The sequence below is a fragment of the Pieris brassicae genome, chromosome 12 (genome assembly GCF_905147105.1).
Source record: "Pieris brassicae chromosome 12, ilPieBrab1.1, whole genome shotgun sequence".
NCBI classification, from domain to species: Eukaryota; Metazoa; Arthropoda; class Insecta; order Lepidoptera; family Pieridae; genus Pieris; species Pieris brassicae.
The window spans coordinates 4,179,522-4,197,667 of NC_059676.1; the positions used below are offsets into that span (position 1 = coordinate 4,179,522).

General features: G+C 32.9%; 1 protein-coding gene across 2 annotated transcripts in view; it reads right to left on the reverse strand.

Annotated features, from left to right (window-relative positions):
• Nucleotides 1-6,919, reverse strand: part of LOC123717042 — a 61,388-nt gene extending 54,469 nt beyond the window's left edge. For both annotated transcript variants that reach the window (XM_045672799.1, XM_045672798.1), the window contains exon 1: nt 5,231-6,919. In XM_045672799.1, coding sequence (XP_045528755.1) covers nt 5,231-6,446 — 1,216 coding nt within the window. In that variant the 5' untranslated portion in view covers nt 6,447-6,919. The remainder of the gene's footprint in view (nt 1-5,230) is intronic.
• Between the last annotated feature and the right edge of the window lie 11,227 nt (nt 6,920-18,146).

The following is an 18,146-nucleotide window of genomic DNA, read 5'->3' on the forward strand; positions in this document are numbered from 1 at the left end:
CGTAATAATGCCACACCGTATTTATTAATAAGTAATCCGTAATAAATTCCCCTGGTCTGTGGGGTCAGTGCACAAGGACTCTGAATCGGACCAATTCTAAACAAAAAGGAAATGCCTTTATTGCTAAATTTAAAAGATGTACATAGATTCTTACGTATTTACCTTTATAAATGCTAACATCTAGTTTTTATACACAGATAATGATGAACATTACAATACGGCATAATATTATCATCGAGCACATATCTGCTTATAAAAACAGTTCGTTCAAATAGACCGTACATTAGCATCGCATAGTTAACACGCCAATTTTAAATGCAAAACCTGTTACTTCGGAACAGTTTAAAAAAGAACAAAGTGACATTGACCCGGTAAGGTCCCGGCTATGATAGGTCCCTAGAGACAGTGTGAAGCCAGAATGCATAATGAGGCGTTCTCTGAACCACGCTCACTTTCCCAGAGACCCCTAATTCATCAAGCCGGACCTAAGCGGAGTGCAGTTTTAAACTAAGATAAATTGCGCAGAGCAATTTTAACTATTCTCAAAATGTTTTCCGCCTTTCAGGTAGGGTTTAATGAGAATTTTTTAATCGGCTGAGTGGCGGCCGTTGAGTATGATTTTCATTTAATTAATGTTATAATTTTGTAAGTGTACAGTCAATGAAAATGCTATTTTTTTATTTTTTCCACCCTGATTTACGAGCAAAAACTTTAGGTATATTTCTGAGACTTAGTTTCTCATTACTGGGTTTTACTATGTTATTTCTCATGGGAATAAGTATTTTTGTAACGATAAAGGTTCCTAATAATAAATCAACACACCGTCCGACCGTAACAAAATAGGTCAAAGGAAAATTGAATTAGGCATGTATATATTCAGTTTTGTCCCTATGGAAATAACGTGATTCATTATAATTACGTACTATCCAATCTATGAAAACGTCAATAACTAATAAATGGATTTTAATTAAATATTCCAAATTCTAGAATAGAAATACATAATAACCCTTCATTAACAGCAAAACAGCTAGTCGCGAATACTTAAATAGGTCAATCTATGAAATACATGTATGTTCATCGATTACTGTTAAACAGCGGAAGTATCTCATTCCGAAAAGTGGGTTTCTACTTAGTCTAGTATTACTACAAAGTCTACACGGTCTTAACCAAAACTTATTGGGACAACAATGTATCACATAAGCCGCTAAATTCTTTCCAACGAATTTGTATACAAAGACAAATGTGTTCCAATTGTTACTTATAATTTTACGCAGTTTAATATATAATGAATAAATACTATATCTTTATTGGACAACCATATTTTTATGCTGCTAACATTAAAAAACACAATTTAAAAAGTATTCAATCAAGTAAGTACTCAATCAAAACGCAGGCATTTCGAGTATAAAAAAAGTCAAATAATTGTTGGCCTATATAAGTTAAAAAATTAATACGCCTAATGTATTAAAATTAAAAAAGAAAATATAGCAAATAAGTATACAAATATAGTGTTTACAATGAATTTTGTTTATACGTAAGTAAAATTACATATTAGATTTTAGTTCTATAACTATACGTAATTCTTAATCTTGATTGATATCAGTACACTTGCAGGTAATTGTAAATTTAAATATGCGATAAGATTTGAATAATTGCACTCTAGATAATGTAAACTTTATTTTTTAGTTGATAGACAGTAATAAAATCGTAAACACTCTTATTAGTTTTACTAATCCAAACAAAATCGAGCCTGCTATTAACCTAATAGCGTTAAGATGTTTCACATAAAATAAACATTTATATGTTTATGTGCAACTACTAAATACAGAATATTCTAGCGACTTTATTTGTGAACTCGAATATTAAAAAAAAAGGTTTTAGCCATACGTACAAATCATACCCATCCCATACACACATTAAATTAACTACAACACCTACCTTAGAGAACAAAGTGCGGCTGGAATTCCTTTTATGCGAACCGAAGCAAATTCAAAAGCAAACGAACTATCACAAACGCACTCCACAACTTTGTACACAACCCGATCGAAAACACTTACTTTCCCGTGTTACAGTTAGAGGAAAGTGGATGGGGTCAAAAATTTTATCGGTTTATCCGAGTTTAGTCCACGTGAGCTTGGAATGCACCGGCACACGACAACCGGTCAGAGCGAACGCTGACAAACACAACCAGTCAACCAGCTGTGAGCTGGCATCGCAGGCTCGCGCTCGCGACCCTCTAGCGGCCAAACTCAAAACTAACTTAGCATTGGCTCGTAAAGACTAAGAACGAAACGTGGTTAATCAAAGAAAATACAGAATTTATTTAAATGAATGATTGAAATAATGATAATGGTGTGAATAATGTATTCAGATATAGAAATAATTTGTACTACATAAAAATGAAACTAATTTGAATAACAATAAATATTCATATAATATAACAATCAATATTTTTCACACTTACTTTAAATTAAATTTATTTTGATTTATTTATTACTGAATTTGATTTATTCGAAGCCATATACTTGTACTGTGTCCATTAGTCTAGTTATACAACCCGAGACATTCTGAGGTACCTATATATTTTTGTAACAATAATTAAATCTGAGTTATATTACTATTCAGTTACACTCTTTCTCATAACCAGCGTTGGAGCCGTCATGGCGACGCGGCGTTAGGGAGGAGGATATTGACTTGTCTTTACTGCGCATGTTTAACTAACAAATGACTGTTTTTAGGCTCAAACACTGAAGAAAATTATAGCCACTCCATTGTTTATACACTGATCGTGTCCAATTAATGTTCTGCAGTCAGAATGTGTGTCACACCGCATTGCCGTAAGTTAGGCCGATTCGACCATTCGTCCTTGACCTTTTATTGAAATTAATTCGACTTTTCCACGCTGGCGCTGATGCTCGGAAGTTCGGACTATAAATAACCATCACCCCTTTCTGCGAAGTGTATCGCTTTTACCGTTGGTATTATATTAAAGGGTGAGAATTAATGTTTTTCGGTAAACGTATATTTTAAAGTCAAAAGTTAGTTATTATAAGTTATTTTTATATAATTATAAAACAAACAAGAGGTTCGTTGTTGTTGTTTTTTAATTTGCGTACCTATTTCGTTTATTTATTATCGAAAAACAAACAATTCTTACTTATTTTTATTATTATATATTCATTACATATTACTTACTTTGGGCCTTAATTTTAAATCGGACGAGGTTGGACTTAAAAATTTTAAGTAACCTCCAGCTTATCATAAAATATATAATTTGTTTAGAAAACGAATATGTATATTAAATTTATTATCGTTTATACTGGGTAGTAAATCGTAGTGGCTAGTAGCGATACACTATTGTTTACAAATGAACACTACTCTTTGGTGGTACGCTGCTTTTCCACTAGAGGGCGTCATAATCAAAATAGACTGAATAAATAATTTCAAGTTAAAATGCTAAGTAGTTCAAACAATAGCGTACAGGTGACGCTAATAAACATTCTTATTTAAATGGTGTGCAGACAAATGATAACCAAGGAACAATTTCCTTTACCTGAGTTAAAACCCTCAAATATCTCTCTTTATTTTATTACGGATAATTAATTATAATTAATAGCAATTGTGTTTGATACTTTATTACACATTAAATTTCTACTTAACGTGGATTTTTTTCTTATTTTATTCCTAGTACAATGCTTTTCCACTAGATGAAGTAAATACAGATTTACTAATCAACAAACGTTAACTAATAGATTTGACAGATGGCGTCCAAAAAAAAAAAATGAATATATAATATAATACATTTTGTTTCAATCATAAAACTTTCTGTATCATTCAAACAAAATGTTAATTCTTGTAAGATAATATTTATAATATTCATCGATCTTAAGCGAATGTGAGTGAATATTATAAAAAAAATGCAATATAGTCCTAGATATCATCTCCACCACGTTAATGGCTGAAAGTTATCCACGGTCCTCTTGCCTTGAGCTACGACCATCAATTATTTAATAAGAGAGCTTGCTGTTTCCTTAAAGGCACTCCCTAAAATGGGTGTCCATGGGCTACGGTGTCTGCGTTTTGTAGCTGCCATGAAGACAGGTTTACACTCCTATTTTATAAAGAAACACGATTAACTGTGACATCCTTCTTCGGATTTTTGTCGTTCAAAAAAAATTATGCTCCAAGATTATCTATCTATCGAAGATATCTTCAAGAATACTTTGAGGTAATGTTGCCAGCATTAGGTTCATAATTAAAAAAAAACTGATCCGTGTAAAGTTAGATTTTAATAATTTATTTTATTTTTGTTGTAAGTGTACCGTATTAAGTATTTATAATACATATTAGTATGTTTAAGTACCAATAAGGTTACTTCACTTGTAAGATGAATTAATTTCGTTATAATATTTATTCAATTTAAATTAAAATTGGTTTAGATCTTTTATTCACAAAATTAATGCACTTATTAAGCCATAATGATGATTATTGTACCTACGTATAGTTTGCTTAGATATGACGAAATTTATAATGTAACTAGTTCAACAGCTGAACCAATGTCAACTATGATGCAAAGGATAATGGGTCTAATAATGGGGAATGGAGACACAGGGTCTAACAAATATAAAAATATTTGTTCAGATCTGAGCTGCGTTAGAACTGTTACAGCGAGTTCTATATTTTATTGTAAACGGCGTTCCGGTATGCAAGATTATTAAGAAATTATGAAGAACTCACTCCGATTAACAATTTATTTCATACATATATTATGCCAGATATAGTAGGTATAATTTGAATGTATATACTCTAACAAGTATTCTTTTAAAAAGCTTCAAAAATCCAATGCTTTTAGAAATCCGTTTTAGTGCATTTGTTTCTTACTAAACATCGTTGCATTACAATATAAAAATTGAACATAAGTTAATGAAAAGGAAGGCAACTGGCGGCCTTATCGCTTTCGAGCGATCTCTTACAGGCAACTTCTGTGAGCAAAAAATTTATTAAATAAGATAGAAGACAAGAAGTGCAAAAATACATATTACATATAGCTATTAAAACAAAACTTAACAGGAAAAAAAAACAAACTAAACTAACTTTATCGTTTTTCATGAGTTGCCTTTAACTACTGAGTATTAAATGTTAAATATCTACTATTGTATGGTAAGAATCTAAGTTACCCCCTAACACAAAGAGTTCACCCACTGCCACCAATTAAAATTGAAATACTTACCAAGGAGCTTAGTACCGACATTACGTCGTTTTTCCCTCAGCTTAATCTTCACTATTCTACGCTTTAAGCGATTTAGTACCACATCCGCCTCGTCTACACTTTCCGAGGATGAACTTCGGCTAATCTGCATTGTACTCACTGAATGCCGTCTTTTCTTCCCAGATATATTTGTACTATCGTCGTACATTCCGATCTCAGATATACCACGCCGATAGATTTTTAAACGGTTTTTCAACACGGAATCAGCCGCTTCGTCCGTTGGAATATTAATGTAATCATTATCTGTGACATCCCATTTAAAGGATCTCTCGCAGTTTAATTTAGGAATAAACTTGATGGTCTTATGTGAATTTTGTGAAGAGTCGTTAATTGGGGGACGGTTTATAATGAACCCGGTACTGGACGCTCTGCGTGCGGTTATGCTTTTAAGGTAAGTATTTAGAAAGGAAACCTTATTGGGCGGAGGTTTATAAATAATTCCAGATTGGGAACGCTGTACGGCGTCTGTATCTCTTAAACGATATTTTGGTACCGGATCTGTAAATGATTGAGATCCATGGAGACCGGCTATGTTATTTTCCTTATCTTTATTTACATTATTTTCGTATATTTGCTCAGATATTTCATTCTTTATGCAATGTTCTGGTGTGTGATTTTTTGCGCAAATCAAATCATCGTTTGTTTCGTTATCTGAACTTTTATAACTACTTACATCATAATCTGATATAAACGGCGTAGTGTCAAGAATTGAGTTTAAACTATCTAAGCTACGGTTTTGTTTTTGTATATTTGGAATGTTTTGAGAACTAATATGTCCTACAGTTAAATTCTTATCACAATTTTCTTTTTCATTATTAATAACACCTGACCCTTTGTATATTCGCGTGTAAATTCTATCTCCCGAAATAGTATTGTGTTTTCGTATAGGATGTGTATAAACTGTTCGCTTACATTCTTGTTCTCTTAGTGATTGAGTACTTTTTAAACTAGTTTCATCATAACATACGCTCTTTACTGATATGTTTTCATCGTTTGTTTCCACAAGTAAATTCCCTTCGCTGTCGAACAGCTGAATAGTGGGAAACTTTATCCCGGGGGATAGATTTCGCGTCCGCAATTCCCATTTTCTGTGGGTCGGCTTCCGTAATTGAATACGTATTACATTGTCATTTACTATAGGGCCATCACTATCACTCGATTCCTCTTTTTTCGACATTTCGCTATCTTTATCCCGCTTGAACTCATCTGCGTAAACACTGCACTAAAAATATGAAACATGCCAATTTTATTATACAACTCTAATTTGTTTGTTTACTGCCGTAATAATATTTGGCATTTTGCCAAAAACACGTTTCTGTGGCATTCACTTTAAAATAGCACCAATGTCAGTTTTGTTTTTCAACACACATCACATATATAAACCTAACTAGCACTGAGAAGTGGACACTGGTCTAAGACTGAAATTATCGGAGTAAGCACGAGGTGGTGTTGAAAACGATTGCGTAATCTATGCACACGGTTGCACTGTTTGATGAGTTCTCGTGGTTTATGTAAGCTGCGATCGCGGAGGGTGGTCGATAAACAAGTGATAACTGTATCGTCATATCGGGTGTGCGGAAACCGTTTTGTTTTATTTCAACGCGGATTTCGTGAGCGCGTAGGTTTTTGATCGTTCGCGACTCCGCACATTTGTGAACTGAGACCGATCTACTAAATAGACCCGTGGCACTATTAATAGTGAAACGCGTCGACAGTCTGGCTAGCTCCCCTTGAACCTAACACGCGTAACAAACGTAATCTCAGTGCAACTGCTTACTGACACACATTTCGATGTGACCACAAGGCATGACCATAAAATGCTCTTGCTTAAATGGACTTTGCTCTTTAGAGTCAAAGCTAGGTTTACATTCATAAAATTTAATTAAAAGGTCATACAAACCAGTTAAATATAACTATTTAACTGGTTTGTACTTAGTAATAATAATAATTTGTAGTTCACAAATAAATAGTTAATTCATTTGTTTACTTTTTTGTAATAAATAAACATGATACATATTTTAAATTGTATTCCTGCAACCGCGACCGCCGGAAATGTTACAATTATTGTAGATATAATCTATAATAAATACTATCTATGATAAATCTATGATATATAAATATAATCTATGATAAACATTTATAATAAATACACGAAATCCATGCGCGCTAACCGCTGTGGGCGGTTGCTAGTTTTATAATATAATAATATATTTAAATAATATTTGGAACCAATTCGAAAATCGTTAAAATATCATATAAATATGCACGACTTTTCACCGAAAGGGAAACCACCACCAATATACCACAGATCCCCTGTTGCTACGGTCCTAAAATACCTCTCGCGCTTCATCCTCCATATGGCATACAGTACGTGGTGATGGGGAGGATGGTGGGCTGTTATGTGAACCTGTGTTACTTGTGAAGACCGACCCGGCCCGACCTTACCGTCCACGGTTGCCTTGTTAATCCTACTTGTAAGCTGCTTCTCATTCACTCACACTCATCCTAGTCCTCTTTTATCCCTCACGTAACTCACTATTGTTTATCCTTTCACGCGAGTAAGCAACACATATTTCTTAACACTATCATTTCAAAGGCATTTATTCTCCTTTAATTATTTCTCTGCCATATACCGGTACCGTACGTTAAGGTAAGGGCCAGCATCACTCCCTATGGACAGCCAAGTCTCATTTGAGATGTTTAGTCATTTTAAACAACTTTCTGTTGTTTTAAATGACTAAAACTTAAACAATTATGTCCACATAATGGAGCAGGCTGCAGTTGGTACGTGGAATAAAGAACGAGGTCAATGTCCTGGGTTTACAAGATTGTAGTTTGACTTTGTTGGCAGTTTTATATAATCTGGAATTGGAATAACATTATAACTTTATATTTTTATATTTTAAGATTTTTTTGTTTTGTAATACTTTAGTGATTTTATACGTGTAAAAGCCGGTAATCGTAAACATTAATATATATTATAAGCATTATGTTTGTGCACGCCGTCTGCACCTATTAGCGAGAACACATTGCTTACAGATTTTATAACTTATTTCTTTCTAATATAGTGCTTTGTGTGGCCTTGTTGGCGCGGCATGTAATCCATAAATAACATTAAATATAAAATTTAACACATATTATATATATTATATTACATTTTCTTACACCGAAAATTAGTCAATATAATCAATCCTTTATATTTGCATACAATTAAGTTCCGACGTAGAAAGACCATTCCCACGATGTTTACAACTAAATACTCTTTACAAAATATCTTTGAAAATGAGCTGAAAATCATTCCCCATCTTACACGTCATATATTCTATTTTATATATCTGTTTCATCAGTACCTATCTGTAAATAACACAACTATTATTATAAATTAGTTTCATTAAAAATGTACCAACATTATACATAAATATTACTCCAAGGCTTCAAAGTCACCCCTATAAAAATACCGTACCCAAAAGCCCTCGTGAGGGGGTTGGAATTCACAAACAATTTCTTTTCTCGTTTACGGCACAGCCGTTTTTTAATTTCCTCCCACCTGTGACGAGAGGGCAAATGAGAGGAGCGCTTTACGGCCTCCATCCATCAATTTAAACGTTGTTTATGGACGAATAAAGGCGGTACTGTAAAATTTCAGCCACTTTTGCACGGCTGATAAATTGAATTGTATTTGCATTGCTGCCCACTGAGTTCATGTTTAACAGACTTTCGGGATTCTTGTGAAAATGCGCTAGTTTATTTAGTAGAAAATATTTTGTCATATCACTTTGCTCTTGTACAATATATCATGCAAGCTAAATAAATGGGTGAAACCGTCAGTCAGAATTCATGATCAATAATAAGTTATAAGCTTTAAATACTGTTGAAAGAGAAGATAACGTAGTTTTAAAGTAATCTCCATAACCTTCAGAATGCATAATGGACTTCTTATGCAATTGTCAAATGCAGACTAGGCGAAATATTGTCTTTAAAAGCGGAGGTACTTGGTTTTAACGGTTGGCCGCTTTCCAAACGGCTTTTGACAGTCCTTGTTTCTCCACCGTACTACCTTAATTATCAACACCTGCTGTTTATAGTCTCCTAGTAGGTTTAATTTATAAAAATTGATACGTTGATACAGTTTTAGGAAGTAAAATAATTTATTTACACGTAGCATTTAAATCTAACTATAAATCGAAGCATAACAAAATAAGACAGAAAGACAGAGGTTCATTACTACTTAGTTATTCAACTAAAATATTGTATAACAAGACTGTTTAAAGAAAACACTTTTTCGACGAATTGAAGCTATGTATACGTATAATTATCTTACAATCCGCGAAAATAGACACCGTGAGTCATTTCTGATCCGGGGAAATAAATACAGATAATATAACTTTCTCTACAGCTGTGATACTTTTTGACATTCAACACCTTTTGTCTTCAGTCATCGTGACCACGCACGCTGTAAAGCACGCGAAACGGAAATAGGAAAAATTTAAGTTTACATATGTATTATTATAGACTTATATATCAGCTTCAATCCGTTGTAAAAGTAATGTTTAAATGTGTAAAAGTTATGTTAATAAAAGTCAATACTATGAGCAAGACTGTCTTACAATCGGCCAAATTGCACAAGTCGTTTGAACTAAACGAAACGAAAACAGTCTTCGTAAACTACTCTATTTTCCAGCCTTTTAACTTAACCCATTGTGCCCGAAATAAACTCAATTCAGACCAAAAGCTATAGAAATATATTTGCTTAGGTTATTTTCACGTACTTTCATGTTTCCCAACGAAAACGTATCCCCTAAATTGAATAACAGACGGCTTCTAAAAGAATTCATTTGCTGCGTAGGAAACCCGCATTTCAATGGAGGTTTTATGTTGGCATTATTTTTTAATGCGTCCTTAATGTTTTCGAACTTGGAATTTAAGTTATTTATTGACGTCGTGTTTGTGATTTTATGAGCCATCAAATCACTCATTACACGCATGTCGCTCTTTGGTAATATGTATCAAGATTGACGTTCTATAAAATCGGGCGAACTTGAATCGAAGATATTTCAGATATTAAAGATAACGTTAATTAAAAAATCTTTATTTACACTTACCGATATAGGTTACATAAGTCAATTGGCAACGGGCTAACAATAATCTAACATCATCATGTGCATGATAAGTGTATTAGTATGGAAAAAGTGGTTCCTTTCAGGTTTAGACCACTAACCGTACTATAACGAATTCATATATATGGGCTTAAACGTGCAGAAGTAATAATAAAAATCCCGTGAACCCTTTTACACGAATTTCTGATTGCATCTTTTCCTTTATGAAAAAAAGGCTAGTAGGTTGTTGGCCTTTCTGCCATTCGCCTGACACCGTCGATTTTTGATTCTCAGTTGCAGGTTTTCTCACGACGATTACTTATTCATATAAGCAAATATCACACTGATGCAAAGTAGGAATGTGAACTTACGGCCTTAGGCTTGTCAGGCGGACAAGCGGACTAGTAAGGTTTATAAATTTGTTTAGGTTTAATAAAAACTAGCAAGTGTCCGGTAAATTCCGTCGAAAGGCATTTTACGAATAATCTGCCGACCTAGATACCACGCGAAATGTTTGGACATCGTTGCCATAGTGAATCTTCATCGACCGACCGACCGATCTAAATATCCTATAAACTTGATTATATTACGTAATTGTAAGTAAATTCGTAAAAAATATTTGCATAAGTTATACAATAATGAAAATATCATTAACTGGAATTTAGAATTTTTTATTTAAATACTACATAAGATTTAATAAAAATATTTATATTTTTTATGTGTTGCTGCTTGTTATTTTTATCGTCATTTCTTTTCTATAGCTACAGATTTTTGTTTGTAATCTACGACCCCAAAGGCACGCAATATAAGCGTTCATTTTAGTTTCAAAATGAAGTTTTTTTTACAGAATACATAATTATAGTAAATTATCATTATCGCCCCAATCCTTGCTTGAGAATAACATCCACATAGTATCCACATCATAACAGTCTTCCTCACAGATATGTGTCTATGTTATGACCGTTAATTTTCTGCTGTACTATTTAATAAACACAAAAACTTCTGAGCAGCTTAATATTAAATAAAGTAACTACGTACGTTTCTTTCTCTCCTTATGTTTATGCTAAGATAAAAAGAGACAGTTGTGTAGGTACTTTAGTTTGAACGGTGCAAGACCAATTTCTGTTTTTATAAACACGCCAAGCTTTTAGAAGGAGTCTAAAATTGGCGTTAAAATTGCTAAGTCATACTAAAAAAGTAACAAATTTTTGTCTAAACCATTCAACTCAATCAAGTTGGAAGTACAAGTCAGTAAAACAGTGATTATTACGGTAGTAAGTTAGCAACAAATTTTACACATAACTAGATATTTTTTCTGTAAATTTTTATCTACCTTTCAGACCGTAGACCTCAACTAGCAATATATTACTTATTCACAGAAACAAAGGGGCGCAAACGCTGCTGGTGACATGAAATCGATATCACACTTAGCACATGTGCTCACAAAATATGATGCATTAAGATTTATGTGGATACGGCGAATATTGATTAGGCATATAAGCGGTTGTATGAAATTCATAATTAATTTGAGGTAAGTAGCAATGCATTCTGAACTATCACCATTAAATTTTATGGGTCTGTGGGACGTAACCACGTAGTTAATATGGCAAATAATCAATACTAAAATCATTATGCTGAAAAACTGTGTTGAGAATTAACATGAGAACATTAGACACAGTAGAAGGCTTCTTATCTGTAATTTTACTTGCTAATACAAGAAGTTTTTAAATTCAGATTATTTCTTTATTAGACTATTAATAATACTACATATATTAGGTCCTTACATATGAAATTGGCGTTTTGTATGGGAGGAACAAAAAGTCGAATAATTTTAAATATAATATATTTAAATAATCAAACTATGAACCATTGTTTTTTATGCACTATTGCCATTTCATAGGTAGTTCATTGATCCCTTTACTAAAAAAAACAGTCGGACGGGAATCAATAAAATCTGTGAAGGCGATTTGGACTGCCCCATCAGAGTTAAATGTTTTCCCTTGCAAGAAGTTGTCCAAATTTCGAAAAAAATGGTAATCTGTTGGAGCAAGGTCCGGGGAGTACGAAAGATGTCTTAGACATTCCAATTGAACTTCTAATTTGGTAGCCGTCTGTTGTGCAGTGTGTGGTCTAGAGTTGACGTGAAGTAGCAGTGGCGTAGAGCGAATGACCAGCCTAGGTTGTTTAGCCGCTAGCTTTTCCATCATGGTTTGCAATTGCTGACAATAGACATCAGCCACATTAGCCGTAATAGTCTGGCCAGATTTGAGGAAACTGCAATGAACAATACCGGCACTAGTCCACCAAACGCTTACAAGTAACTTTTTTTGGGTTAATTTTCGCTTGGGGCAGGATTTGGCTGGCTGGCCAAGATCCAACCATTGCGCTGAGTGCTTCCGATTATCGTAAAGAATCCATTTTTCATCACAGGTAATGATTTGGTTTAAAATATCTTCATTATTATGCCGGTTCAGTAATGTAACGCAGCAGTCGACGCGCGTTTGCCGGTTTGCTTCAGTCAATTCCTGAGGCTACCTACCTTTCAAGCTTTGTAATCGTCGAAATTTCCAGAACGAAAACGTTGGAAGCAAAAACGAACTGTATTTTCTTTTGCAACATGACCGCCATACACATCATTCACCCTTCGAGTCGTTTCCGCAGCACTAGTGCCACGGCGGAACTCGTACTCGTAAATAATGCGATACTTTAAGTTTTCCATTTTGTAAAATGAGTGACGCAAGCAGAAAAAAACAAATGAGTGACGGTCATCGAAGCACAAATACATGAGTAAATAGCTGTACAAATTTGAATTTGGGATTCCTTACCAAAGAGGAGAACATCGTGATTAAAGTGGCCAGTACGACAAAACGCCAATTTCTCATGTAAGGACCTAATATATTTTTCTCTTTCTTACACAGACACAGCGCACGCTTATAACAACTCTAAGCTACACTCTCAAATACTTGGGCCATACACCCATTCCACACTTACAAATTCAAGCATACTGTTTGGTAAGTTGTAACACTAAAACTACTTTTTCTCAATAAACTATTTTAAACATATACTATAGTAATTACTATTACTAGAATAATTGATATCTAGTTATCCACAACCTATATGTATATGGCCTAACGAGATGCATTTTATCATAGCCTATTTCTCATGAATAAAGTTTTATATAAACTGAGCGGTGTTGGCCTTGTTGTATCAGCGTGCTACTCTCATCCCTGAGGTCGTAGGTTTTAATCCCGGCTGTATACCAATGGACATTCTGTCTCGACTTGCCTTAGATCCTGACAGAAGGCTGACCTTACAGCATATTGGATAAAAATGAATCACAAAACAGTTACAGAAATATGAGACCCACACTTCATTGGTTGTTGTTGGGTATTTTTTTATGTGTTGATGCAGTTTCAACTCACTGAACTGTCATCAAAAAGCAAGAACATGAAAGAATATAAACAATGGACTACTGATTTTGTTTTAAGGGAATATTAATATTATGTAAAAGCAGGAATGTGAATACAGCTTATAAGGGTACTTATAGTCCAATAAGTCAAGAAAATCTCATAATACCTATGATAGTGTTAAGTAGTTAAGTAATGAAGGCCCTAGAAGGGTCGTGTGAGTGTCCTCTTAATTGTCATAAGCTTATGGAATCACGTCTAAGTGTGATTGGTGGCAGCCACCGAGATTACAAGAGATACCAATGTATTGTTATGCGTAATAGTACCATACTATTATTAGTGCGTAATAGTATGGTACTATTACGCACTAACGCTGGAACTTACGTCTATAAAAGTTATGTGAATTCTGGTTGAATTCACCCTTGATTTTCTATTAAAAACTTTTTAATATTGTTTCTTATAAGTAATAATTTATTATCCCGTAATGTATATCATTTTCGGTTTATGTATCAAACAAAATTTTATAATTACTAGCACTCCCCGCGGCTTGCACTCCCGTAGATACAGATCTCGTGGTAGTGGAAAGTCTATTAAGTCGGGCTATAGATATATTTTTGTTATCATAAAAGTGTTATTTTACTTCGTTTTATTAGTTTATAATTACTTCCTTTCAGATTGCATTCATAATCGAATCAATATACAGATTTTGCTTTACAAATAATTAAATTCTTATACATTTTTAAATTTGTAACATCATTTACGTATAATGTACCATTTTAGTAAATTTAAAAATACAGGTATTGAAAAATTCTTGATTCAAGTATCACAATGAATTTTTTTTTTTATTATTCCAGAAATGTTATGTTTGATTGTTATAAATTGTATAAAAATAAAAACAAAAAATCAAGATGAGAACTTTCTTCTATAATATAAAAGAAGAGATTTATTTGAAGAACTTTAGTGTTTTAGAACTTCCCTTTATACAACATTTGACGTAGTTTAGTTTTGTGGCAGCAAAATAATTTCATGATTTGGAGTTCCGACTCAGGTGAGGTCGTTAGGTCAACATTCAATTGCCTATGGGTAAAACAATATTTTTGTAGATATTGGTTTTATAATATGTACAGTACAAAATATTTTTGTTCTATCAACAGTTTCCACAGTGAACGCTATGACAGATTATTTATGCATATTTTTTCACGTCTTGGGTTATATTATTGCATTTTTATTAAGGATCCCTATTTTTTTATATATAATATAGCCATTGTGTCATTTGGTGTAGATGCAGCTTTCTAATGGTAATAGAATTTTTGAAATCGGTCCAGAACGTGTGTGTGAAAACATGACAAACATGCATACAAAATACAAATGTATCCTCTTTATAATATTAGTATAGATTAGCGTTTCTAGTAAGAGTTTAAATTTGATCACAATTAGTTCTTTATATTAATCAAAGTGTCGGTAATAGATTTTGCATTATACATTTCAAAGGGGGGCAAAAAATAATGTCTATATTCTCTATATCAAAGCTCAGAGTCAAGACTAGTCCTAATCTTCCGCAGTGCGATTTAACTAGATAAAGACCATTGTCAACGAAAACAGTATTTTATTATTTTGAAGTCACCTTATTGACTCTAAGCATAAATAATTATTCTGCCTGCTGATTGGTGGTTACGTTAATACTCAAATGATACTTTAGATATACAACATCACAGTTTTAAAGTAAAAATGCTCTAACTACGTTGAAGAGAAATTCAGCTAACGAACTTGCCTCTCACAATTCATTCCCATCTAGATTCTATCTTTGTCAAAGGTCACAAACATATTCTATTATATATATACATAGGCTTTTATTTATGTTACTATAAAGATTTTCAATTTCTTTTTTTTAAAGAAGGGGCCAACTTAATGCTCTTCTAATGATTCTGCCGCCCACGGACAGTGTTAGAAGGCTCCAGAAAATTTTGTTTTAACGTGAGATCTATCGTTCATATAACATTGTAAATTTTCATATTAAAGTGATAACTACAAAACAGACTATATAAAAAATAAATAAATCAAAAGAAATATGACGTCTTAATGATAAAAAAAAGTACCAATATTTATTTCAATTATTATTATTATAAGAAACGCTAGTTGTACGCCACTGAAACTGAGTATACAACTAGCGTTCCTATTGATGATTGTTAACAACTTACTGCGCTATGACAAAGGACGTGTTCTCGGAACCACAATTTATCATGTAAAGACTATAAATAAATCAACGGATATGTGGAATAGTGTAAATTGTACTCGAGGGAGATGTGGCGAAAGGGATGTAGGCTTGTATACGTTATTTTATGTTCCATATATGAACATTGTTACCTATACAATATAAAATTCATTATAATGAGTATGTTTTGGTTAACCTTTTCAGTAAAAAAATACCTGTGTCAAGATTCGAAGCTCTTCCATAAGGTGTCACATTTTTACGTTACGCGTCATCTTTTCGTCGCGTCATCGTCATCCTTACCACGATTGATTCAAGCCCATTTACCATTACCATCGAGATTCAAAGGCATTAATAACAAAAATATATAATAACGATAACAATGATAGTAATAATTATATTACATTTAATGAAATTCTATTACAATTAATGAAATTCTGTTAAGATAAGGTAAAATGAAATTATTGTACTATTTGTATTCATGTCTATGATAATAAAAACCTTTTGTTAAACTTTATCTCAATTACCTTTATTTAACCAATTTCTGTAAAGTTGCATATAGAAGATCATTTTTCGAAAAGTAAAGTCATTAAGAAGTTTCACTTTTTACGTGTGTACAAAAAGTACACGTAAACATTTTTTAACTATGTATGAGTAGGTGAGTGTGTCGGTCAGTCACGCGGACTGTAATAAGACTAATGTGTTGTTTCACCTAACTACACGTACGCATTCATAAGCCAGACCATTATCAGTTTTTTTAGATTGTGGACGGTGAGCGGGTAGTTCTTAAGTCAATATAAATAATACAATATACTAAATTAAAATTAATTTAAATTGAAGGTACACATACTATAACTGCGTTGATTATTAAAAGCACTTAACACAGTAATGATTATGATGATGGCTACCCAAGTAAAGCTTTTACCTAATCCGTAATAAGGAATTCGAACGTGAAAACTGAATTCAAAAATGGAATCATATTTATTATTTTCCTTTTATTTTCAAATTCTTCGACACAGTCCATGCACGTCCAACACTATTGTGAGAAATATAACTAGTTATAAATGAACTGTTCGCCTATTTCTCTTTTGTTTTGCTCCTGTAGGAAGGTGACAATAGTGTTATGCTATTCCTGATTTATAAGCCTTTGTTACACTGTATCCTTATTATGTATTTGTATTTCAACTATGTTTCTATGTAATATCTTAAATATTCAGGAGTTTAAGACGCAACGCTTCAAATGATTGACGCAATTATTTACTCCTTTTTTTCCGGAAACGTCTAGAAGCCTTCGGGAATACTTGGAAATGTATTTTATATATTTCTTTTGAAGCAATGCAAGTTATAGATGTTTTAGATTAAACTTTTTTGCATTAAAAGTTGCTTCTGAAGCCATGTATCATGAACACATGTTACTATGAGACAACATCATTCACGCGAACTAAGTCAGTCTGTGGTATAAAGTTTTTAGAGAAAAAGGCAGTTTGGAAACACCCATTTATTTAATTAGTAGTCATTTGTTATAGCAATAAAAGCATAGTCTTAATATACTGCAACTCTTTTTAATAATATAAGAGACGCATTGTAAACAATCATTAACAATTTATTGTAGTTGTCGATTTTTTTTTACCACATGATAGAAATAATAACGTGTTCGAGGCGATTGCTTTCATAATTCAAGAATATCTAAAACAAAACACGATCTCCCGTATGTCAAGCTTCTTTGAGTTGTTTATTCCCTTGAGTCTTTGCTTTTGACAGACGGAAATAGTAGAACACAGTTGAAATTTAGATTTTTGAAATTTGAATATCGAACAGTTTAGAATACTTTTCAGTCCATAGATTTACTATATGTATACTGTACTGTACTTATTATCAAAATAAATGTAAAAGCCTCAAATATGATGAAATGTTTACCGCTCTAGTCACTTTGAAACGGAGTGAACGTGACTAAAACGCTCTAAAATATTAAATAATACTAAACGCATAGAAACGCAATATATAATATTGTTCAAACAACTCGATGTTTCGTTTTTCATCAATCGTCGTCTAAAACTATACCTAATGGAAGCATATAGTTATTGGTACTTATGAATAATATTACAAAATTTGAAAATTGAAATTAAAGCACTGCTAAGTCTTTCTTAGTCTTTCTATAGCAAGAT